This window comes from Spea bombifrons, chromosome 3 (assembly GCF_027358695.1).
Source record: "Spea bombifrons isolate aSpeBom1 chromosome 3, aSpeBom1.2.pri, whole genome shotgun sequence".
NCBI lineage: Eukaryota > Metazoa > Chordata > Amphibia > Anura > Pelobatidae > Spea > Spea bombifrons.
The window spans coordinates 80,954,381-80,980,011 of record NC_071089.1 but is presented as its reverse complement, the minus strand read 5'-3'; the positions used below and the strand labels follow the sequence as shown (position 1 = coordinate 80,980,011).

Here is a 25,631-nt window from a genome sequence, read left to right as displayed (position 1 = left end):
TCTGTGACAAGGAGTAGGCCTTCTGCACACACATACCTCTCTTTATTTCGTCCCGTACTGCAGCTCTAAACAAGAAACTCTCCGGGGAGTGTCGGTAAGAATTGGCAGGAGAGGACAGATGAGCTGGTAAGAAAGAAAATAAAAATGAATAAATCCTTGAAGCAAAACTACAACTAAGTTCAAGTGGGGACAAGAGAATAATGTTGTTAAATAGGTGATGTATGGTATTTAAGGTTAGACTGGTCTTGGCAGCTGTAGGTTTCTGTACCTAGTGCTGAACTGGGGCTCTCTATATTGTTAGCTGCTCTCCCGCTATTGGAAAGCATGAAATTGGACTAGAAACAGACGATAAGGGCATTTAAGTATTTTAAGTGTACTTACTTGTCTGGGGTGTTGAGGAAGCTGGAGAGACTGGTGACCGCTCATCACACTGCAGATAAGATGATGGCATAAGTTAATAGAGAGGGACAAACAATTGAACAGAAAGATGAAGTCATTCTAAAGCAAATAATATTAGCTCTCACTAAACAATCAAAACCCCGACATGCTAATCATGCAACATGTGCAATAATCATAAGTGGGAAACAATGATAAGAGATGACAAAACCAGTTTCACACGCCATGTGTAACCAGTGAAGCTGCCCAGCTACACCGTACACACCTGCAGTGTTACTACTGACTCCTGAAGTTGTTGGGTGATCTGTTTATGCACGGCCGGAAACACTAAGATACCAGAAGTCTGCATGCTTTATTCACCTGCATGTGGTTTCCTGGCCTCCTTTTAATGGTATTGGTGTTATTGTCAACCTCAAAGAAAAACTGTGGCTCAAAGCCATTCTGTCAGCAGCAAAAAGAGAAAGCAGAAAAGAGAAATGGAAACACAACTATAGAGATTGCCAAGTGTATCCGAGAGGTGTCTAGAGTTAGTTAGAGAAAGTTACAGCATGCAGCGCTTAAGCAAGGGGAGGCTAACATGATTACCCGTGGGACCTTCGTCCATGAACCTGTCAAACCCATACTGTCATTTCAGGAAACAAAATATGCATCAATACTATGCATTTCAAGTGCATGACCAACAGAACTGCTTTAGCGGTCTGTTTCAGTGTAGATGTATACAGTAGGATCCAAACCAATCACACTTGTGTTCTTTTCACATGAATCACATACCAAGCTATAAAGTTGCAGAAACACCTTAAATGTCTGCGAACATTAATGCATATTAAAAGTACTTTCAGTATAACTTAAAATGCATATTTTTACATTGTGCATAGCACTTTAAACATTGCTAGGTTTATCGCCCACTCTCCCCAGCTGTGTGAAAGCTTGGGGTTGTTATTTTTTCCTGGCAGCACGAGCCAATAGAAGTCTTTCCAATTTCCCATTTGAATGGGATTTCCTGTCTCCCTAGTGATGTCATAGGGCATAGTGCTGCCCATCCTACAAGGCCATGTAAAAGTTTGCTCCCCGTCACATGCACCGGGGGGGATCAGGGGTTGTTATAGCAGAGAATGACCACCAGGGGGGGGGGCTTGAGCATAATAAATGTTGAGATCAAGTTCCATTGCAAAAAAGTCAACTACACTATCTGTACGCTTCAATTAGCACCGAAGCGAGTTTGGCGACTGTCCCTTTAAGCAAAAACACAGCACAGGCAGATCTAGTTTTGCTATATTAAAGTGAATTAATAAAGCTTGGTGACCAATGGCAACGGCATACGGATAGAACAGGCGACGGGAGCATGAAAATCGTCAAGAGTATTTCACAAACAATTGATAATGTGATCTAAAAAATGTCTATTTCTGAACATCAAAAATACCCAACTTATGTTCTCCAAGACAATAATAAATCAATACTCTTGAAAGAAAAAATCTCAAAGTCTTGCAGCTCTGTCTAATAGAATACAGGTGTTTGTTGCTACACGTGACATCTCATATATAGCTTCAGAATATCCCTATATGGTGTGCTTTTAATTTTCAAACAGTAGAATATGTTGTTGTCTTAACATAGTCTTGCACTTAGCTGGGTTAATTCTGCAATACTATCCTTGCGCTTAGCTCTCATTCGGCCTCTTATTTTTTCTGAAAGTGCGGCCTTACTTCAGATTCCAGCAAAGAAGCGACTTAAAAAGGATGATTAAGCATCTAAACCAGCTCGATACGGATGATCTCCTCCCCGTCAGGAACAGAGAGAGCACGTCACTCATGTATCCATCACTACAACAATCTTAGTACCCGAGCTTAACCTTTTGTTTGTGCTTCTCCACGTTGATGTATGTGGCTATACATCTGCAGGGCTCCTATTTGGTTGAGTTTTACGCCTAAATTCCCCATAAATCAGTAAAACCCCGGCACCACTATGTACCGGTAAGCGCTGTCTCTTCAAGTTGAGAGATAATCTACTCTTTCATTGTATTGTTCTCCATGATATATTAACACTAACCATATAGGAACAAGCGAGAGCAGTAGAATGGTGCGCATGTCATATGTATGTCCACTGATCATGCCTGCGGGATATGGTTGAGTGAACATATGCTATTAAAAGGACATACTCTTCATAGACTACATTGTCTAAATGAAGCTGTTTGTTTAGTACAATAAGGGGTTAAAACACACTGTATGATAAGACTGTGTGGACCACACCTGTGCTGAGACTGCTTCAAGGTTTAAAACATTTTAGGATTACTCAACACGCATTATATCTGTACGGTGCACACTGTCGATGCACTAATCACGAAAGGGAAATGAACCCTAAAGTGTAGATCAAGTTAAGATAAATAGTTTAGCTCTTCTAGTACAGTACATAATACAACCTGTACAGAATACAGTTGGCTGTCTTAAGCACTGAATTATCATTGATCGTTAACAGCAACCAGCTCTGGTCTTTAAGAAGCACTAACAGGGGAAGTTAGTATATCCTTGCAAACCAAAGGTTTTCGTATAATAGGGCTCATTTCACAGATTGGGGGGGATGTCTGCACAGAATACCGGTAGAAATCACAGCACATTTTCTAAAAGGTAAACGAGCCCCACTTAGGTTAATATTTCCCTTTAGGTACAGAAATAACAGGTTGAAGACAAAATATCTAGTCTGCAAAAATCATAAACCAGGACCATTGCACCAAATTCTGGTTATTTGGGTAATGCAGCCAATCTGATGAATAAACGCTGAATACTGTTTCTTTTTACCTGTGCCTGATCCACACTACTAGAGCTAGTCTGATGACCAACACCACCGATTCACTTACATAAATACAAAAAGGTAAATAGTCATGGTTTATGACTTACACATGCTCCAGGACTCTAAAACTGTGTCATGCTGAATTTACTAACTAGATTGTGCCACGTAACTCCATGCAGTATTCTTACCACTAACAGGGCACTATCATCTGTGTGTTGGGAGCGTCTGGATGGAAGTGGACACTGGGATGAAGGTAGTGAGAGATGGAGCAATGTCAGAAACACATACAAAAGGCATAAATAAATATATAAAACACTGCAGGAAAGTGACAAGCATGGAGGGAACCGTCAATTGGTTGAAAAATGGTAAGGATAGAAAAAAATGGATGCTTCCTATGGAAACAGAAAAAAAGAATCTGGGTCAGATTAGGGGAAGTGAGGCACCGAGAAAGTTGAGATGACTATAAGAGCAGCGCACACTTCTGACTCTTATGTTCAGATGTAGACACACACGAGTTTCAATCAACTAAATGATAGTTGAAGGTTGGTCAATTCTCCCTCTGAGACACTTAAGCCAATATTACTAGCTTGTATGATGTTTTTCATAAAAGGCTATTCACAAAGGTTTATTCTTGAATTGAGAACACACTACGTCTGCAATGAGGTTCACAGGAAGGCACAATCTTGGGTTTAGGGCCTGTTGAAATCAATAGAATTCTAATGACAAAAGCTGAGCTTCTAGGATAATGCTGAACTGAGCTCCCCCACTCAGGAAATGTGAAGGTTTCTTGTGAGCCCCAGAAAACAGATTCAGCAATACAGCCCCCAATTCATTATTACAGTTCTATTCAGTGCAAATTAACTTTTTTAAAATTAAAAATAAGATACTATCTCCAACTATCATTCAGGAAAGGCAAGACCCAATGGATTAAATGGGTTAAAATGAGAATGTAATTTACTTCAATTTTCACAAATGAAATCTTTTAAAAAAAAAAACGATTAAACCATTAACCCCTGCATAAAATAAATGCAAAAAAAAAAAAAAAAAAAAATCAGAAGAGAAAAAAAAACTGTCCAGAATCGGCTTATGAGTAGATAACTTCAGGACAAATTAATTAAACTTGAAATTTGTACACTGCTGGGGCATAGAAACTAAAGGTCTAGAGCAAGACGTGGGCACCCTGGCTACTGGAACTACTTTCTCCTTTTAATGTTCCACCAGGAGATGGGTGCTTCATAGTGTGGCAGATCATACTACTGCCAAGTGAGCCAGAGCCAGGTAAACTAATCTCTTGTGTATATGTGTGCTGTTGCACCATATAAACCTGTGTGGGCTGTCATAATCATTTGGAACAAACTAACCAATTCATAATTCAATTTGTATTACACTGAATAGGCTGTACTTAAATAACATAAAAACAGGCACTGCTGAAAAAAGTTAAGCGCGTGACAGGTTTATGAGAAGAAAAAAATATTCACTGGTTTTTCCCCTTATTTTCAGCCTCGTTTAAAATGGTTATTTACATATAAAACGTAATCTTTACTATTTAAATATTTCAAATATACGATTGCCTTTTTTATGTTGTTTGTCTGGGACATATGTTAGAGATGTGCCTTCTAAATGACATTACTTTTAAGAGAGGGATGAACCTGTACTATGTGACCATCGAAGTAACTCCACAGAATAAAAACACCCCTTGGTGTTGCAGTTCACAACTAATGAGCTGTTTTCTCATATATTACTCTCAAAATGTCTGACAAAAAGCCGTCCTGACACCAGTAAGTAAATTAAACCCCAGCTGCTGCCTAGTCACCAAGCCACAGTTCGAATGGCAGCTGTTTTTGTTTTCTTGCCTTGTAGGGCATCCAAGCTCCTGCACGCTGCCCTGTAGATTACCATACATAACTCATAGCGGATAAGTATTGGCTAATGGCATACGTTTTAAAAGGTGATGCAGATATTTGTCTAGATGGCAAAGCAAGTTAAAAAAAAAATAAAAAATCCTGTTTTTGCCCTTGGCTTGCTTCTTTATTTTTGGCTACAGACAGGAAGACTGATGATGTAGAATCTACTAAAATAAAAATACTAACACGAATCATATTATGCTTCAATCTAGCAATCAGAAAAATTATATGATATTAATCTCAGTCTTTTTTTCTTTAAGGTATTTAATAATTGCCATAGCCCCATGCCAAAATCTTTCAAATATATGTGAAAAGGAAATTAATCAAGCTCTGGTCTAAATCGGTTTGGCTTGTACACTCACCTCATTGCCCTGCGGGTTCTGCTTCTCAGGACTCAGCATATTGTTCTATAAAAAGAGCAATACTGTCAACAGCAGAATGGGATCACAGCTGTAAATCTACAGTCTAGCGCTTCGTTTGGCAGATACAGAGCTAGAATATGAGCCAACACTGTAGCATTTGGTGAATATGTAGATGAATGGCTGCTGATACAATGCCCTAACAAAAATTCAGCGTACTTCAGGTGTATGTACACAAGGCGTCAGTGAGTGCACCCTTGGTACTTACTTTACTCAAAGAGTCATTGTGTACGAGTCGACCCCTCCTCCTCTCCGCTTCATACTGCTGAGCCGCCAGCTGGGCTTCTCTCCTTGCGCTTTCCAGTATGTCTCTCTTACGCTCCGTGTCCGCCTATGACACCCAGGTAAACCAACACTATTACTACGTGGGGCAAAGAAACGTATCTAACCTATAAGCATAGTATTATAACCTAGGGCACAAGAATTAAAAATTATTTAAAGCGGAAAACCATTCTTCACCACACAATGAAAGTAGTTGCATTGTGAAGAACACTATGAAGAAGTTAGGAATTAAAACAATTAAATTAATGGGCCAACAGACAACCATCTACTGCAATTTTAATTCTACTTTCTAATTAGAAGACACACACATAGTGACCTTTTTGGAGATAAGGCTAAAACAAAGCATTGGCGCCCATTCCAGATAGGATTCAGTCATTTCAGGAGCTATGACTGGCAACTTTATATTCATGATTTTATTTAAATTGAACAAAATGAAGCTCCCAAAAAGGACACGCGTTACGCTGTTCCAGCAGATGATGATCTCCAGGTAGCTATAGATACAGCAGGGTATTGTGTTTGGTGCATATACAATAGTATTGCTTTGGCCATTACCTGGCTAGGACTGTTTGCCATAGACAGTAGGTATGTAGCATCTAATGCAGGCCTAGAACAGAAGGAGAATGTAATGAAAAGGTGGTTCATGCAGATAAAGATGAGCATTTCACCCCACCCTTTTGTTTAAACAACCCATACTATTGCTTAAAATTGTAAGCTCTCAAGAAGGACCCCCCAAAAGCACATCATTCCCGACTGCTAATTTGTATAAAAGTACCATATAAGGCTATATGGCAAGCTCACGGGCAGGGTTCTCATCTCCTGATGTGCCTGTATGTATTAATGTATATTTTTTTTTTATGTATGTTAACCGCCCTACTTGAATTGTACAGTGTTGCCCAATTTGTTGGCACTTAATAAATAAAACACAATACTATATTGGCCCAATTATAGGCCACATTCCCTCCTCCCACGTTAAGTCTTCCGATAAACCCCGGTGGAAGTGGCGAGCAGGTTCTCTACGTGCATCACACAGACGTCCGCCGGCTGCCCCCGCTAGACACCAGGGAGTCTAGGGATACATTGGTAAGTCGGGGGGGGTATAGTGGCATTTCTTACATATCTGTAAGTTAGGTGTATTATGAATTAAGGGGGGACCTTAAAATGGCTATTGGTTGCCCAAATGTCTGTTTGTATATAACATATGCTGACTAACTGTATAATAGATACCAATATGATAAAATACATGTATTCCTGTGTATTAGATACTGTTTTACTATTCCACTCATATGTATTTTTTCTCTAAAAATAACTTCTTCAAAATAGCACCATTAACCCTAGTCTCACCCCTGTCTTCTCAAATGCAAATGAGCGGTTACCTCTCAGCAAGTCTGCGAGGTGAGGTCTGTCTCTCCTTGTTCTGTGGTAAGCTTAGCGATTCTGGCCTTCTCAACTCTTCAGAATCTCTGGAAAAAAACAAAAAACAAAACAAACAAAATACATGTCACCCTTTTTCATGCAAAATAAAACATAGCATATCAAATCCACACGAGCAAAAGTCATTGTCCATGGGACAAAGTTAAACCCTTTACACCAAGAGATCCGTGAAAGATTAATTATATTTAACCTGCTTAAATGTCTTCGGCCGTCTTCTGATTTCTGATATCCTCTGTTGGGCGTTTGTTTTGCAGAAGGAACCTATGAGAGTAAGAGAAAAACAAAACCATTCAGTTGCCCAAAGCACTAACAATGCTGTTACAGCACAACCATGCTATCTGCACAGCCCAATTATCTACGCAAGGATGATATTCGGTACTTACAGGAAGCATACAGAAAATGTCAATCTTAAAAACCAAAGAAAATGCAACTATTACATTGCAAAATACTAAGGGTATTAAAAGGGTTCTCACCTCATGCGATACTCGACGCTCCTCTATGTACGCCATGAACTGAGAGCTCAGACTATTCCCCTTGGAATGCCTTACATCGTCCTCCTCCTCTTCAGTTGCATAGCTGTCTATATAATCTATCTGATCCAAGTCATGTTCTACTTTAAGGGGGAAGAATGGTGTTAAACTTACTTACATATTGCGCTCAACGAATAGCAGCATAATAGTCCAACAGCTCGGTATGGGCCAGCACTTACCTCCGCCATTGGTAATGAGCAAGTTGGCTTTGTGCTCTTGGGGTTGGGGTTCTTTCCGCAGGCGCTGGTCCTTACATGAATCAGAAGAGCGGAGAGAAATGTCAGAAAACTCATCTGTTGGCTGGAAAGAGCACGGAGAGAACTTGTTAATTCAATAATAAAAAAATAAAAACAGAAAAGGCAAATTTTACATGTCACTAAATGCAACAAACCACAACCTATATTATGTGCAGTGCTATATATGTTTAAAGCTGACACTGCCAATTAGGAATATATTTAACACTATAAAAAACACACACACACATATACATATATATATATATATATATATATATATATATATATATATATATATATAAAAATCAGAAGTTTTGTCCTCACCTCATTCCCAGACCACCTCTTGTCTCCACTGTCAACACTATTAAACCCAGAGTCGAGGGCACCATAAGGGCGTCCTGGATACACCTCGTCATGACTGAAATAAGAAAAGAACATGTGAGTACAGCGTTCATTTGTAAATAACATTCTCAATATATATCTACATATTACATATCAGCAGTACCAGTTAGTCACTGCAGATATAAATTTATCATGGTCAGAAAAAGGATATAGAATCCAAAAAGTGATATTCTGTATTAATAAACGCGTGTGCAATGCTAGCTTCTGGACAATGTAATTAGAAGACACAAAAATAACTGGGTCCTACTTTCATGCCAATTTTACAGGTTTTATCCTGTCAAGAAATATATCATTTTTCGAGAGGATATTTTTAATGTAGTTTTCACAGGATTGATAATATGTCAGTCACCTATGGAGTGAGTGTAGACAAAAGAGTTGCATGAACACTTCACATCCCACAGGAATTTTGGAATATTCTATATGTCAGGGTGAGCACCAGGCACAGTAAGATTTTAGGGCTCAATACACAGCATCAAGCGAAAACCCAATGGCTGTCTTCAATAGCTCCATATAATATGTAGACACATACATATACACAAAATAAAAACACACTCATGCCAATATTGTCATGTCTAGGACATGCACACAAGGCATGTATTATTTAGCCAAAAGTTGCATAAACTCACCACGTGCTAAAGGCATGAGCTCTTCTTTCGTAATCGGGAAGGTCAGGAGCACTCTTGCATGCTTCTATATTCAGGTATTTAAATATATGGATTTTGCCTTTGATGCAGATCTGTTTAACAAAAATACCCAACATATTGATAATTTGAATCAAATCACACATGGATGACTGTCACGGATCTGGCTAGTCCGACCGACTACCTCCGCTGACTTGCGCTCCCTTAGCCTGGGACACACACTTTCCCCGGTTCCCCAGTCACTAGCGAGACTCAGTGTAGGGTAAAACCAAAACAAAGAAAGACTCCAAGGAAGTATGGTATGATACTCTGTTTTATCCCTTTTATTTTACACTGTTTATGTACTTGTTCTATTTAAGTCTATGTCTCTTTTTATATGCATTTTTGTGTAACAGCACTGTGACCCATTTTATACTCAGATTAAACATTTTAATCAGTTCTTTGTTCTCTAGAGATAGCCTTTTGTATACATATAGATATGTGACGTTACTAAGCGGCTAACTATATAGATATCACTTTGGGGATTGTGTAGTTATCGCAGTCCGGTTGTTTTTGGGTAACCTAAGATGCCCGGTTTTAAAGTTCTTGGTGGTGGCAGTGTGTTTTACACTGGGAGTTTTGGGGTGACTGGTTGGGGTTGTGGTGGTTGCTTGGTGCCCTGAGGGGAAAGTGACCAAACGCACCGGAAGTCTGGGTGGTGTTTAACCCTTGTTACACCCATACGCCCACGGCACGGCCGATAGCCCTGCCCGTGACAAACTGGTGGCAGCAGTGGGATACAAACCGCCCCCTTAATCTGCCTCCCAGAGACAACAGGGGCAGTAACAGGATTAACAATACAATAGGGTCCAAACCTCCACTATCTATTACTGGCCCCAAACCTGTTCCAGGGATGGCCAGGGTAAATGTTGGTAGTAGTGGAACCGGGGGAGGGCAACATATTAATGCACCATGGGGTGGAGGGGTCTCATATTAAACTAAAACAATGGTGGTCCCTCCCTGCTTGCAGATCCTGTCTGTCGGAGATAATCCCCTCAGCGAGTGATGAGGTGATACTGCTGGGGGTAGCCACAGAAGTCCTTACAAACCCAGGGCCCATAGTCAATAGGCAGGAGGCTGGCAGTCAGGCCTCTCCAGTGTTCCCAGTGATGGCGGGTTCCGTCACAATGGCCATTCAAGGCTTGCAACTACTGACAAATTCTTTCACTTACGTCCCCACAGGTACACACACAAAAGACATATACCATTATTTTTGCAAGTGTAGAATGAAAATGAATATAAAAGTGGCACCTGGGCTGGTGGGCATTGCAGGGGGTTGTTCTCGAGCGTTATGGTCTGTAGGTGCCGCAGATTTCTGTAACACACTGGGATTCTGGTAACTTTATTACATGAGAAATCCAAACGAACCAGAGGGAGCTCTGCAAGTTCTGCAAAACAATCAAAAATACATGTTATTTTGTATTTGTTATTCCCTGACTAGACAAAACTCCACTTTGAGCATGCTTTACAATTAGGAGCTTGTGTGATGTCATCAACTTTCAAATTTTCTCTAAAACTATTTCCTCGAATACACTTATCCAGGAAATCTCAATGATATGGTTTTATATGGGACTTCATCGCGCTCAAACGAAAGCAGCGGTATTTCACAATTCCTAATTTACAAGCATTGAAACTGAGGATTTCTATGAACCTACAACCCAAAGCGAGGGGTTTTCAAGCTCAAAGAGACATGCCTGTAATTCTAGCTATCGCATGTCAGATAAGGAGGTTCAGCAGACTACTCGGCTCCCCAACACGTAAAGTGTTAAGTTGCCGGGAGCGTTTAATGAGTCACAGATGGAATCCTCTGTACAAGAGTTTGTCCAGTGCCAACATAGTTTAGGCATTGCTCACAAGACATTCAATGCAAGCATCATGCGCAGCAAAACCTCCCATCCAACTGTCAGCAGCAGGTTAAAGCCATCAACGTCTATTACGTCATCTTGATATTTCTCACTCCGACATTCATAAAAGTGGAAATGAAACGTAGCCCGGTAAACGTTTGATCGGGTTTCACAAAGAGGAGTTTACTGCGCACACAAACACAAACGCTACAGAACGAATCTTCTGGGCAACCACCAGCGCTCCCCAGATATAACAAAATGAAACGCACATGCGGAATATAAATGGGAAATAACTATCACACTGCATTGTGTGTGTCTATTATTAGGGAACTTCATTTCTTAACAGAGCAGGTAGCCAACAAAGCAAATGAAAGCTACGGGAGAACAAGATAAGGTCGGTAAGAGGGATACCATTCCAACATACATTAGATGTGAGGCCCCAAAACCTGAATATTAAAGCATTTCAATGCATTCTGAAATGTATTATAAATGTGAATAGACGTTCAAATGGAAATGCATGAGCACGTTGGGGAGAGGCTCAGTCAAATCACTTATTGTCAGGGTACCTGTGAGGTCCCAAGCTGCTGAGATGTATATATATATATAGAGAGAGAGAGAGAGAGAGAGAGAGAGCTGAAGACTTTGCCGAGCCTTCCCATTGAGAAATGATTGTAGATAACTTGCCGTCGCACAGTTTTTACGCACGGCTTCCGTGCTCTCTCACCTTCTGGAAGCTGCATTAAGTGATTTCTCCTAATGTTGAGGTCCCGTAAAGACTCTAACTTGCCAATCTGTGTTGGGATCGTACGGATTTCGTTGCAGCTGACATCCTGAAAAGCAACAGAGCTGGAGTGAATTAAAGAATGCATTACATGCATATTAAAGACAAATGGGATTCTTGGACTTGGATCATCTGCCATTTTATACCTGAACAAGAGTTTCTTATATCATTAGAAGAATTACATCCAACAGTCCATCAATTTTACCAAACATTACTAGAAGTACTTAATAGTTGTCCACCTCCTCCTCCCTCTGTACTTTGTGCAAAACATTGAATTAAATTGTGCATTTAATGATTGCCAATTGTAAATTTGGTCTGCAGTGTGTTTCCTCAACAGAAAAGTGGATGATTTTTGAAGGAAATTACTATTTGTTCTGAGAAGCAGCCACTTTGGGTCCTCCAGACACTCTGAGGCAGCATCAAACCATTTTAAGCCAAGGTGACAGTTGCTATCGCTTTAATTTCTGAACATGCTGCCTTCCCTCAAGCAGAGGGAATTTTTTTCCCTGTCACTGCCTGCTATATGCTGTGTAACAGAACACAGACTTCCACAAAAGAATGTACCATCTACACCGGTTGTTCCCCCCCAAACGTCTACAAAGAAAACGAACGCTTATTTGAACATGTATTCCCAGTACAAAACTCCAACTTACAGATTCATGTACCATTCCACTGATTTTGCTGTATGTAACAAAATAAAGCTAGAATCCGGGGCATAGCCAGCGAATACCATTTAAGGCATAAATATTTGGGGTTCCGTCACACTATATGCGATATATTTCTTAGCCCGCCACTATATCAAAGTACCCCAAATTTGCTGTAATACTTTTAGTACTAAATTTGGCACAAAAAGCCCTTCCTACTACTACTAAATATACCCAGTTTTTTTTAGTGCAAAATTGCCTCATTTATAATTTTCCAGGGTATCCTAGTCACAAAAGCAGACAGAAAGGGGCTGTTGCTACAGAAACTTGAAAAGTCTGTGTTGTTTTGAAGTTGTCAAACTTTCAGATATAAAAAAAAGACAGATGTGTTGAAATATATTGTTAGAAGAGGGTAGTGATTTCTGCGCATGTGCATACTTATGAAATAGCATCTGTAAGAAGCTGTATTTTAGCTATAATTATACACACACACACTATATGGACAGAAGCATTGGGACACCGGACCACTACACCAGCAGGGACTTTTAGGAGATCACATCCTAAATTCATAGACATTAATATGTAGTTGGTTCCCCTTAGCAGGAAGGATTCCCACCAGATTTGGGAGCGTTTCTGTGGGAATTGTTGCCCATTCATCTAGTAGAGCATTTGTGAGATCAGACCCTGATGTTGGACGAGATGGCCATTCTCTGTTTCCGCTCATCTCAAAGGTGTTCGATGAGGTTGAGGTCGGGGCTCTGTGCAGGCCAGTCACATCCTGCCACACCAAACTCACCCAACTATGTGGTTATGGACTTTGCTTTGTGCACTGAGACACAGCCATGCTGTAATAGACAAGGCCCCAAACTCTTCCCAAGTTGGAAGTAGAGCAATGTACATAATGTCTTGGTATATCCCCTTCAGCATGAACTGGAACAGAGATTGCAAGCCTTCTCACCCAACATCAGTGCAACCCTACATTGCAAGTTACACAGTTCTTTGCATAACTGGGAGTAGAGGGGGAAGAGGGCAACTCCTACTAAATCCCCCCCATGCGTGTGCATTTAATAGGAACAATAACCTATCTTTTGTACTAAAAAACATATGGTAGCTGAAGTCTGCCTTTACAAACACTGAAATTCATTGACATTCTCTGAGCAGGAATTATGACCCGAATGACAGAGTTTGGCAAAATCATGATGTGACATTTATGATTTGTAACAAGTATGACTTAATAGGAACCCACTTTGGAACACCACTATGTTTAAATACAACTAATTATCTAATGTTACAACCTAACTACAAAATGCCTGTGATCACATTTTCCGTACAGTTTCAATTTGCATATGGCAACTCATTTTAGGTAGCCTCCGTTAAGCCTACAAATTAAGCTAGTCCAATGTAAATTGTTCTTCTATGTCCCTTAACATAGTGGATTTGTTTAAAGTCACATTTTAACTATAAAAGTCACTCTGACTACATATTGTTCTTCAGTCCAATTTCCCTTTGCATGCAGTTGGACATTTATAGTAAACCCCAGCCGCCTTCACGTACCAGCTCAGTGAGATGTCTCAGTCCACCAACCTCCTCCGGCAAACAGTCTAACTTATTGTTACTGGCAATTAAAACTTTCAAAGGAAGGCTGCACAGGTACCCAGGTAGAGAAGTGAGCTGGTTCCGGCTTGGAAAAATAAACAAATTGTCATTAAAAATACTTGTGCATGGTCATGTAATTTAGCAAATAACACGTCATAAAAAATATTTTTTTATTTTATTATTATTGTTTTTTAACTAGAATGAAAAGTACAGTAACAAATTATCACCACTGCAGAAGGATTTATTTTGATTTCTAGACAATCACTTAAGAACCTATTTTATTTTTAACTAACACAAAATATCATACATTAAATACATCCGTTTTTAACTCCAGCAATGTGGTATTTGTCCCCAAGAGCTCTGATGTTTGGCTTTGAGCCAAGTTCTCATGCAAAAACAAACACTATCCGGTATTTAGCGTCCTCTTTTCGTCAATTGACAACGTAAACTTTGTTGCTTGGCAACAAGATAACTAGTCAATATTGTTTTGCACGCTTCCCCCAGACACACACCTGAGTGTTATATTGCAGAGTATTCATTACAGTGCGTTGGGAGAACGGTTACCTGATATTAAGGAAGCTCAGCGCCTGCAGGTTTAGGGTGGCCTCGGGTACATAGCGGATACAATTCTGATAGAGGTTTAGGCTCTCCAAGGAAATGTAGTGACAGATTTCAGCAGGGACTTCAGATAGTCTATTCCGAGAGAGATCTACGACAAAAAGTATAATCATGTGGTACAACATGTCTATTTAATACATTTAATAAACATAAGTCATTACACAATTCAAAAAGGACCGAGCTAGACCTCTATAATGCACAATTCAATGTGTGAGGAGATTGAAGAAATCTCGCCGATTAAACTATGCATTTTACAGGGCCGGCCAGGCTTTTCCTTACAACGAATAGTGAACGGAAGAAGCTGAAGCCGTAACTATCCCTTTTGTGAATAAACTCCATTGTCTATGAGCTGACTAGACCTTTCTTGTACCCTGCTTGAAGACGGGTCTTATGGATGAACACAAAGAACTACAGAAATGTCTATTTATATCTTCACGCCGCCCAAATGAAGGGTAATGAAACCCCCAAGAATGCAGGAAGCTCATCGCCACATATCCCCCCCTCCCCAAGCTTTATAGTACCGATACAAAATAAATATATCGTGTTCGCAACCACAACACATCTTTGCCATTAGGATGCCGTGTTTACCAGCATGATTACAGGGGGGGTCACATTTACATGACATTCAAAGGAGACCAGAAACGTTTCTATACCCTAAAGTATCGGTATTCACACACATATGATATATACTACATACTATTAGCTTTATATACCCCAAGTAACTACAGCAAAACTCTCGCAAACCAGACAGCAAGCACCGTGCTCCTAGCAAGCAGCTCTGAAGTTAAACGGTCCGTCCAGTTGCTAGGCAACCGAAATATCCTGGAGTGGAAACAAATTAGTTTGAAAGAATGTATCATGGTCTGCAAAATGTTTAATTCCAACTAGCCTGTGTGCTCTCTATGTAAACACGCTAATGACGTCACTCTCTAAAAGCCAATTAACCAGTTCAACCAACCTGTGGCTAGATGTTACAAAGTGCAGCGATTGTACCGACTGAGCTGCCAAGTTACATGAGCAGCATACCAGATCTGTATTATAAAAAAATAGAGACCCTCATATAGGACAAAATAAATAAAAAAAATATATTACAGAGAGGCACTCATCGAGAACGTCGGGGGATCTCGGTGGAATAGCTCTTCCGTCACTGCTTATTTTTCTGTTTCAGTTTTTTTTTGCCTTTGGCTTACTTTAATGTTTGTAAGTATGGTTTTTGGGGTTTAAATATTTTTGGAATAAACCCATTTTATTTAAATGACTTGCTTTTTTGTGCATTACTTTTTTTGTCTGTATGATTAAATTAATTTAAAGGAGCAGCAGAAATCCATCTGCCAGACCAAGATGGACTGTGACATTTTGGAATAGAGTACTCAGCGTTTTTAAGTGTAAGTGTGGAGCAGCAATAAAGGCCTTAGATGTTAGATTCGTTACACACAGCCCACACATGATAAATTATGATAGAATGAGTAACCGCTGACTGAGATGGAAAGCCCTACTTTTTGATCAAGGTTTTCTTATACTGACACGAAGACCTCCTTACAAGTTATTAAAATAACCATCACACAGCCCTTAACAGGAAAAAATCCATTCTTACGGCATTTGACTTTTATATTTGAAGGGGAACTGAAGGAACTCTGGTGCATGGATAAGGAGATGCTCACTTTTAGTTATCTTCCCCTTGATATAACTTCTGTATTTATTTCTGCTAAAAAGTGTAATATCTCAGCTTGTCAAAAATCGTAGCTTATTTCACATTTTCCTAAACAATACGACTAATCCTGTCCTGAGCAGCCAGCAACGACGGCCTTTCAGGAATCCTAACATGCCGGAGATGTTTTCCAGTAGCTATCGTCTACATAGATGATGGATGGGATCGAGCCCTAAAAAGGTAAATGACTGGGTGCCTGTGTTCATTTGTAACCACGATTGGCTTTCATTTACAATACTGCTTTGTTTCTTCTTTTTATAGGTGATGATTTTTGTCAAGAGGGGAAAAAAATCTTGTGCACATTCACCACTGGCATAACTACAGGGGTCCTGTGCCTCTAGGGGGGCCATTGCAACCCCTCCGACCTCTAGCGCCTGTCATCTCATACGGGTTCAAAATAGTTTAGAAAGGGCCCTTTCTAAGCTATCTTTAACCGGTCCGGGGAGAGAGGAGCATATCGGGGTCATACTACTACTACTTCATGTGACCCCAAGGTGAAGCTGAGGTGTATGCGAGCAGCTGGAGCGGTGAGAGGTAAGAGGTAAGCAGAGGCGGGAGGGAGGCAAGATATATGTATATAGATATATATATATATAGATACATATATATATATATTATATATATAAGAGCACGGATATGTACGTGTGGGTGTGCATGTACTTGTGTGGAATTTGTGTAAGTGTGTTTACATAGGTGTGCCAGGCGGAGACAAGAGAAGACAGAGACAAGTTGTTTGGGGGCCCAGTGGCTAGTTACGCCTCTGACATCTACTAATGGAGTTCATAAGCACACCATAGAGTATATATAATTTAAGAGAACTGCAACCCCTTGACATGGAGAGAAATGAAAGGAGCCGGTTACTGTTCCTCATACGGCTTCTAGAGAAGAACTCATGTTAAAGCACCGTGCTTCTGCTGCTTGGTGTGACTATTCAGCGCCAGGAATGGGCTCCCACTGACAGAGCGCTTTCCACGGCCAGCCTGGGGAACAGGCAAATTTATTTCAAAGGGGGATGCCATGAAAAAGTACATATGATGGCTGGAGCTCTTTCAACACTGAGATGTCGAAAAATTTTGCAAATTTGGAAAAATAATGCAGACAAAAATAATGTTAACAGACGGCTAAAACGCAAAAGGTGTATTTATTTACCTTGAGATCAGTTTCAACAATGATGCTCACGGGTCTGATTTTATCAATACCTGTTACATATTGTCTAAGATTTCCCTTTAGACCACATTGTACTGCATTACACAGTAAGACTACCAACAGCCTAGAAGAAAGAGCGCTAAAAGGCTAGCTTACTTCCGGCCACCATTCACAGGACTATTACTGGCCACTCGAACAAAAGGCTGCTCATTAGCCTAAACGACCAGCCACTGCAAAGCACAGCAGAGTATTCACCCTCCACATGGGTGTCAGCAGTAGAGATATTTTTACGCTATTTATAGTTATACAATAGCTGGTTCACCACGTAATTCCACCGTAGAAGACAAGGCATCACCTTTCAACTGGAATGCAACAATGTGAAGAACGAGAGGATTTTCTCATGAAGGTACACGCATACACAACATGACCGTCACAGCAGGGCACACCAACAATGTTCAGTAAAGCCACATTTCTTACTCCTTACTATACAAAGTGCTGTGTCATTATTTACAGGATCTTGTGAAAAACATAGTTCAACCTTTCATACATCTCTTTGTCCCATCACTATGTAGAGCATACATTTATAACCGTGTACACTCAGGGGTCGACAAACTTAGTTTGGATCTAGGAGCCAGCCAGAAAGTTAGGAGCCAGTGTTTGTTTTTTACTCCAATTATGTTTTTATTACACTAACGTACATTTACATACTACCATACGGTAACAGACACACACTAACAATTTATGCTCACAAACACTAACCTTACAGTAACACACAAACGCCAACATTCTACTCTCATGTACACGTGTGCTAACACCATACAATAACATTCACATTAACACTATATGCCGATACAATATGGCATTCACGGGAATGCGTGTAACAAACACCACCACATTCACATACATGCACGCACACACACACAGACTGGCCAACACTATATATAAATAAAATTACACACTCTAACACTATGTCCACATACGTACTGAAAAACACCCTACAATACAGAGACATACTGACTAAACGTATACATTTACACACAATGATAATAGCACTATACATGCACACAAACTACAGTACATACACACACACACTACAGTACATACACACACACACACGCATACTACAATACACGCACACACACTCACCGACTATACATATACACACTGATACTACAGTACACACACACTCACAGATTATACTATACATATACACACTGACTCAAACTACAGTACACACACAGACTCCAGCATCATACAGCGTTTCCCTGGGGATTCTTATTGTATAACTAGTGCATCAGGGCATGTTTGTGACCAATTGTCCCTTCTGCGCCAGTAACCCCATTCATATAAAATAACTGTTCTGGTTTCTGATTGATATTGTGTGTACACAATGCCAAATGTGAACAGTGCAAAGAATAGAGAATAAAATCTCTGGCAAGCGATTCATTCACGCCAACAAAAGGTGGAAAAGACCCATAATTATTATTATTATTTACCTGCCCCACTCCCCTTCCTTCACTTCTGTCACACATAAATGGAGGTTGGAAAGGAACATGGCCATTGTACTAGTGTGGTGGTCTAAATGAACAAAAATCAGAGCAACATGTGAACTGCTCCCTTAAAAATAGTACTCTTTATAAAGTGAAGGATTCAGCACACATTTGAGGAAATTGGGCACATTTTTAGGGAGGGTCATAACTTTAAATCAGATGTATAGAGGAATATTAACTCCGTATACACGAGATTTCCTTCCGGCTCATAACTTCTCTGTTCTTCTGTCATATTCTGTTAACCTTACACAGATGACCTGGCAGCGCCCCAAAGCCTTCCAGCATTTCAGGGGAAAAAGACTGGCTTATTACTTCTTAAAATGTGGATGTTCTGGCTTTCTTTATGCATTACAATGGTCTCTCTTTCAGATGATGTCATGATACTGGGGATGGCCTGAAGGAGTTATTAGAAGAACATAGGACCTTTCATGACTACTCTCCCCTCCAAGAAATAATGCTCTGCTGGAATGCAGCCTGTGGGACACTCTGAAGGCAATCTTTATGTGGCTGGACTAGAGAAGGATATAACGGATCTAAAAAAAAAATTCATTGTTACAATTAGAGTATTTATGAATAGGAAAAAAGCCTTGTTTCATAGGAACATATCAACACATATTTTCTTTGCACTGATCACTAAAAGAGAAGATTACAGTTCCAAAAACAGGCTTCACACAAAAAAGTGCATTCCCAACTCAAATAACTTCTGCTATAAAGTAGTATTTGAAAGTGTGAAACTATAAAGCAATAAATATGAGTTTAGGTATCTTGTAACAAACACATAGATGCAGATATCGGAAGACCCATAGGATTTGTTTTCTTTTAGGCTTGTCTGCCTTTGGTAAGCACTACAAATAACTTAAGCTTTCAACAGGTTGCAACAGGTAAGGACATTTATTTCCACAACCCCCAAGCGAAATACAGGCTGTCAGAACTAATCTCCAAAACCAGGTGCTGTTAAAAAAAAAAAATGGGCCGTCTGGGTGCGATTCCAGGAAGCTAGCCCTGTGACCGCGTTTCACAAAGCATTGATGAATTGCAAGAAATGTTTAGATTGTATTGGTTAAAACAAAGGTAATCGTAATTATCTACCACAAGGTGCCATTGGAACACAAGTGATGTTTGCTCACGAAGGGCCTCTGTACCCCTATAAAAAGATTCCATTAAAAATAAAATCATTTCCAGCTACAATAGTCATTAACAACGTCTACACTGTATTCCTGATACATTACATGTTATTTTAATGGACAAAATTCACTTTTCTGTCATAAACAGGGACATTTCTAAGTGATCCCGTTTAGAACGGTAGTAAATACATACATACATCCATGCGTGGCTTAAATCTCTAATGGGTTTCACGTGTGTCAGGACATACATCATCCCACAAGGAGGCTGCATGGCTTGGCGGCTGGACATGTAAAAGAACGTTCTAGATATGATGTGCTTCAACTAGCAAAAGTAAACATTACTCTTATTTCAATACGAATGCGTTTTGAACTGTACGTAGTAATTCATGCCAGCCTGGGGGCTAAGTCCCGCTGACACTGTATTCAACAATTTTACTTTAATACATTTAAATTTCATAGAGCCACGAGTGTCGATTCTGAAATTGTAATACGCTCACGACAGTAAGCACCGTATATATTCCCATTCTCAATATGTTCATGATTGTAGCATTGTTATTGTATAGCAGGACGAGGTGATGGGAGCGGAGTCCGCCATGCAAAAATATTCCACAGAGAAACGCATATGGACACTGCAGGGACCTGTACCATCGGTGAGCAGCTCTCCTCACCAGGACAGAGAGGACGGGCTGAAGGAAGCCATTTTTTGTAAGAGTTACTCTACCCTTTTTTATTTAATCATTTAAAAAGTAACAAAAGTTTACTTTTAATATAAGTTGTTTCCATAAGAGCCTGAAAGCCAAGCTATTCATTGATGCCTAGTTTAATGCAAAATGTAAAGCATGTCGACAAGCTGATAGATCAATGGATCAGCTACCATGATCAGTTACCATTACCAGTTACAATAACTTTTTTTTGCTACATCTGGCCTGACCAACCAGTGGCATTCTCTCACTCTAAGGAATGGAGGCAACACTTCATTGTGAGGGATTGCCTGCCACAGAAATCTTGTATATGCCGTCAAACCTGGTAGAGGTCAGCAGTCCCACTACATTACACTACAGAAAGATGTTAAGCAAGTATGAGGGGACCACACATAATAAAACCCTGAACTGATGCAAGGGACTGCCTACCAACCGAGGCAGTGCCACACGAACCAAGAGTACTGGCTGCGGTTTGTCTCCTCTCTATTCTACTCTGACATATAAACTAGAGAGGGTTTTGTTTTACAACAAAAAGAAAACACAAGCTCCGCCTTTGATATTTTGCCCCTTACGTTAACCTGATGAGACGTGATCACAGAATTTTACTATTGTTAGCGGCATCAGCACAGTTCATACAGTGTTTCCCCATTAACCATTGGGGTGCAGTTCCATGTCAGAATTTTAACAAATGTTATTACAGAATGATGGGTCAAATAAAAATATTCTATCACATTCTATCTTTAACACAGTATATAATACATATAATAAATTATATTAAATTATTAAACATACCAAAAACTCTGATACAAAGGGGTTCAACACAATGTTGACAAATCTTCCACTGCTAACTGGGGGCTCGTAACGGAAACGTTTAGCATTAGTTGAGCTCCTCTGTAGCAAGTAACTAACGACTGGCCCCAAGCACCAGCCTTTCTTTAGACAATGGTTTCCATCTACATCTTGGGTGGGATATATTGGTGGTTGGTGAGCAGGAAGTGTGAGCTGGTGCCATAGATATTACCCGATCATTTACAGGCCCTAATTAGACAGCTTCAAAGGAATGAGGAACTCAAAATGTGTGGTAATAGAAATTGACCCCTAGGCTTTCCAGCGGGTAAAGCTTTAAACACCTGGCGTGTATATATCATATACAGTGTTCAGCTATCGGGAGCAGGAATCATGCATTTACCATCATATTTGTTGCAGTCCTGTATAAAACAACATGTTAATGGTTTCCTGGGTCAGAAAATAAAAACATCACAAACACAGCCCTCCCTCTCCCTTTGTAGGTATATAAAGATTTACTCCAAAAGGCCAATCATATTTTCCAGTATTAACAATGTACAAAACACTAGGCGACGCACAGGCCTGAGGTTTAAGACCCCATTTACAGGTTCCATCAAGAGAGGCTATAAAAGGGGGGTTTAAAGAGCTGCATAATGACCTAGTATAACACTATAGTGTATCCGGGTGGTACCACACCTATGGATTACACCGGTACATAACTGTGGGGGTCACCAAAACTATATTCTTGCCTTTTCATAACAGAGGAGCCCAGTGGTTTCCAAGGCTCTGGAAACATGTGGCAAGCTTGGTGTTTAGTTACACAACATGTTATTTTTAAACTCCGAAGTAATTTGTAGCATATGTAAAGCCTGTCTGGGGTTCCATGTTTCCCATAAACACTGGTCTGTTTTCTGTCACACTGCTTCTCCTTGGAAGAATCGCGGTAGCTGGAAAGCTTTGCAGAAGATGATACCATTTCCTGAGCGTCTTTCATATAAATGGTCTGTGGCAATCTATGTTATACAAGTTTAAAGGCAAACACAACACAACCCCACAGGCCGGACTGGCAATATTTGTAAACACAAACAGCAATGCTTCAGAAAGATAACCTACCCGGTCAAGTGTATGCAACTCACACATTCAGCCTTAAAGGGGGGAGTCACAGCACTTTTTCCAGTGACCTGCGAAGTAAACCGAGCTTGTCTCACCCAGACGCTATTCTAGTGAAACTAGAGCAGAGGATCTGGTGAGAAATAATTCATAATGATATATGCCAGCTGTCAGTCGGCCATGCTAGGTCTTCTTCACATGCGCCGCTGCGCTTATCTGTACAGGCACTGGAAGCATGCTTTTAACAGCACCCGGAAAACTCTCAAGAGCCTTGTTTACAGGACTAAACCCATATGCAACCTGCATGCGTCGCCGGAGAACCAGTGTGCTAGACAGGCTAACATGGCACTGATGAAAAAACTGGGCTTAGGTGACAAAGCCCTAGACTAGATTGCAAGCATGCAAAAGCAGGGCCCTCTTCTCTCAGGGGAACCCTGTGGGACTTCCAATCGTAGTAACAGTCATAGAAAAATATATTTTCTAATAGCTCGTTTAACTGATGCCAATGGCAAAGTGTGCGCTCGGCTTTTCTAAAACACAAAAACGTTTTAACACATGAAAACCTCAGATCTATTCAGTGTAACAGTCCTCAATCAGGTACATTATACGATTATATATATATTACAGTATATTACACACAGCTATTAGTCAGCAGAATTCATTACTAGTTCAGAGGAAAGATTTCTAGGCCAGTGTTAGGATATAGGAAACTGTATTGTAAAACTTGTGTAGCCATTCAGGGAATCTCAGTTTAGAAAGCGGTATTAAACCTTCATATTACTAATGTGAGGATATTTTATATAAAATCCAGATTGCTGGCTTGTAGATAAAACGACAGCACAGAGAACACTAAGCTAGCTATTATCAGTACGCAGGTGAAGCGCCAATAACTAACTCCGCAGCACAATTAGGGGGGCAAGTGTACGCGAAAACAAAGAGGAACGGCCTGTTTACCTGAAAAGAGGAAGCGTAGGCTTGGAATGTTCTACTTTTATGACTGAATGAGGGGGGATTTCTTTGTGAATGAGCGCACTCCCTTGTATGCAGGTGGCAGGATCTCACTGCGCTAAACAAAGACGACGGTTTCCCACTACACACTCACATGCCAAAACAAAGCGCAAGTCACAGAGGATCGACGGCACGGTGCTGGCACGCTGGCCGGATATCCAGAGAGCAGCTGCACATCTGCAATTGGCCAGACTTTTTTTTTTTCTTCTTCAAGGATTTTTAATAAAATAATTTGCCATTAATCCTAGAAAAGGAGGTCATCTAGCTGCAAATCACATAAATAAGTGAAGTCATTTCCTCAGCGAGTTGGTGGAGTCCTGCAGATATAACTGATTAAATGCACTTATTACTACTACTATTTTTTGCAGGCACACTATAGAAACCTCTATGCCTGTATGGTCGGTGACAGAGAATGGCAGGTATTTTCAATGAGCAATACGGACCAAGAGGTAACATTCCAGCAGTAATCTAGGAATTAAATTGCGCAATACTGCATATTTGTCTGGGGTTTAGTCTACTCAGGAACCCATCTACAATGGACACCTCTATTCAAGAAGTCAGTGTTAAGGAGCCATAAGAGACCGGGTCAGCAGAAACCGGTTACAATCAAACAAAACTACCCCCCTACAGTAGGGGGGACAATGGGGATTAGATTCTTAAGCCATTAAATGTTTAATTTCATCACATAAATAGAATTTTTATAGAAAAGAAAATTCTGATATTAGAATAATAATAATGTTTCAAACTGGATAGGATTTAAAGGAAAGTTTAAAACAGTCACCATCACAACTTTCTGCATAATGAATGTATTAAATATAAATTATAGCTTGTTCTTATTGACGACCCATCAGTTTAGTTGTTTTGGGCATATTTTGTTTAAACATGTACACCAGGGACACTCATATCTGTTGCTGAATCCTGAAAAGGAGTAAGTCCTATTACGCTCTACAATGGGTTTATCATTGCTTTGCTCAGAAACTGTAACAAATGATGTCTGAACTAATCATGTAGCTCCCAGGAACAGGAAGTTAGGACAGTTGAATTGGATACAAATAAGGTAGGTTAAGAATACATATTTAAATTCGTACACATCATTGTATAAGCCGACTTACAGTAGCGAACCTATAAAAGTATTTGAGAAAATACAAACAGAACTACAATGGGAGCATGACACATAGCAGCAACTAATTGAAAGGGATTCCGCCACGGCCAGACGTACGGACAGGACGCCCCAGAACAAAATGGGAACTTTATTTCAGTGACACAAACAGCATTTCCTTTACCTACTCTCATTGCCTTACCCGAAAGCTGCAATGCATGTATACACAGCGACCGGGGGCACACAATGCATTATCGCCCAGCAGCTGGGCTTATCCATTCTAGCCTTCTACATAGAATGAGTCATTTGGATGACACGGGGAGGACCTACATCACACCAGAATACTGTTGAGTCGTATGGGGACATAAATTGTAATAGGAACAGTCACATAAAAGCGAATCCTAAAACTATATTAGGCCTCTTGGTTCTTGAAGAACTAGTTGGACAGGCCTGAAAAATAAGTTTGCTAATCTTAAAAAAAAAAAACATTGCCTGCTGGTCTGTACCCGTGTATTAACAGAAACAACGCTTTCCACAAGTCCTGCGATCTTTGGTTGAGTGGCTCTCCTCTCCCCTTGCAGAAGTAGCGCGTTACTTGGCAATACCACTCGCTGAACATTAGCATACGCGTATCCTAAAAGTTAGTGACTGAGACCCGGTTTCCCAGCATCTAACAGATGCACTGAACCAGGATAAAACATACAAGGAGAGCAGACGATGTAACATGAAAAGGGGTCATTATAAGGACTGCCCGTTAAAGTTAAAAGAACGGTAACAACTGGGCACCAGTGGCATGCGTTATGGAAAACACTGGCGCCTGTGGGGCATTTACTGGAGTATTAACTAATGCTGTCT

The 25,631-nt window shown here is 40.3% G+C and overlaps 1 protein-coding gene across 1 annotated transcript in view; it reads right to left on the bottom strand.

Annotated features, from left to right (window-relative positions):
* LRCH3 (leucine rich repeats and calponin homology domain containing 3) overlaps nt 1–25,631 on the bottom strand; it is a 33,544-nt gene that overhangs the window by 5,753 nt on the left and 2,160 nt on the right. Inside the window, 17 exon segments of the mRNA XM_053460777.1 lie at nt 37–123; nt 382–430; nt 757–837; nt 3,366–3,419; nt 5,444–5,488; nt 5,709–5,831; nt 6,335–6,386; nt 7,156–7,242; nt 7,404–7,474; nt 7,687–7,826; nt 7,923–8,043; nt 8,304–8,397; nt 9,008–9,117; nt 10,313–10,449; nt 11,630–11,735; nt 13,885–14,011; nt 14,491–14,635. Coding sequence (XP_053316752.1) covers nt 37–123; nt 382–430; nt 757–837; nt 3,366–3,419; nt 5,444–5,488; nt 5,709–5,831; nt 6,335–6,386; nt 7,156–7,242; nt 7,404–7,474; nt 7,687–7,826; nt 7,923–8,043; nt 8,304–8,397; nt 9,008–9,117; nt 10,313–10,449; nt 11,630–11,735; nt 13,885–14,011; nt 14,491–14,635 — 1,629 coding nt within the window.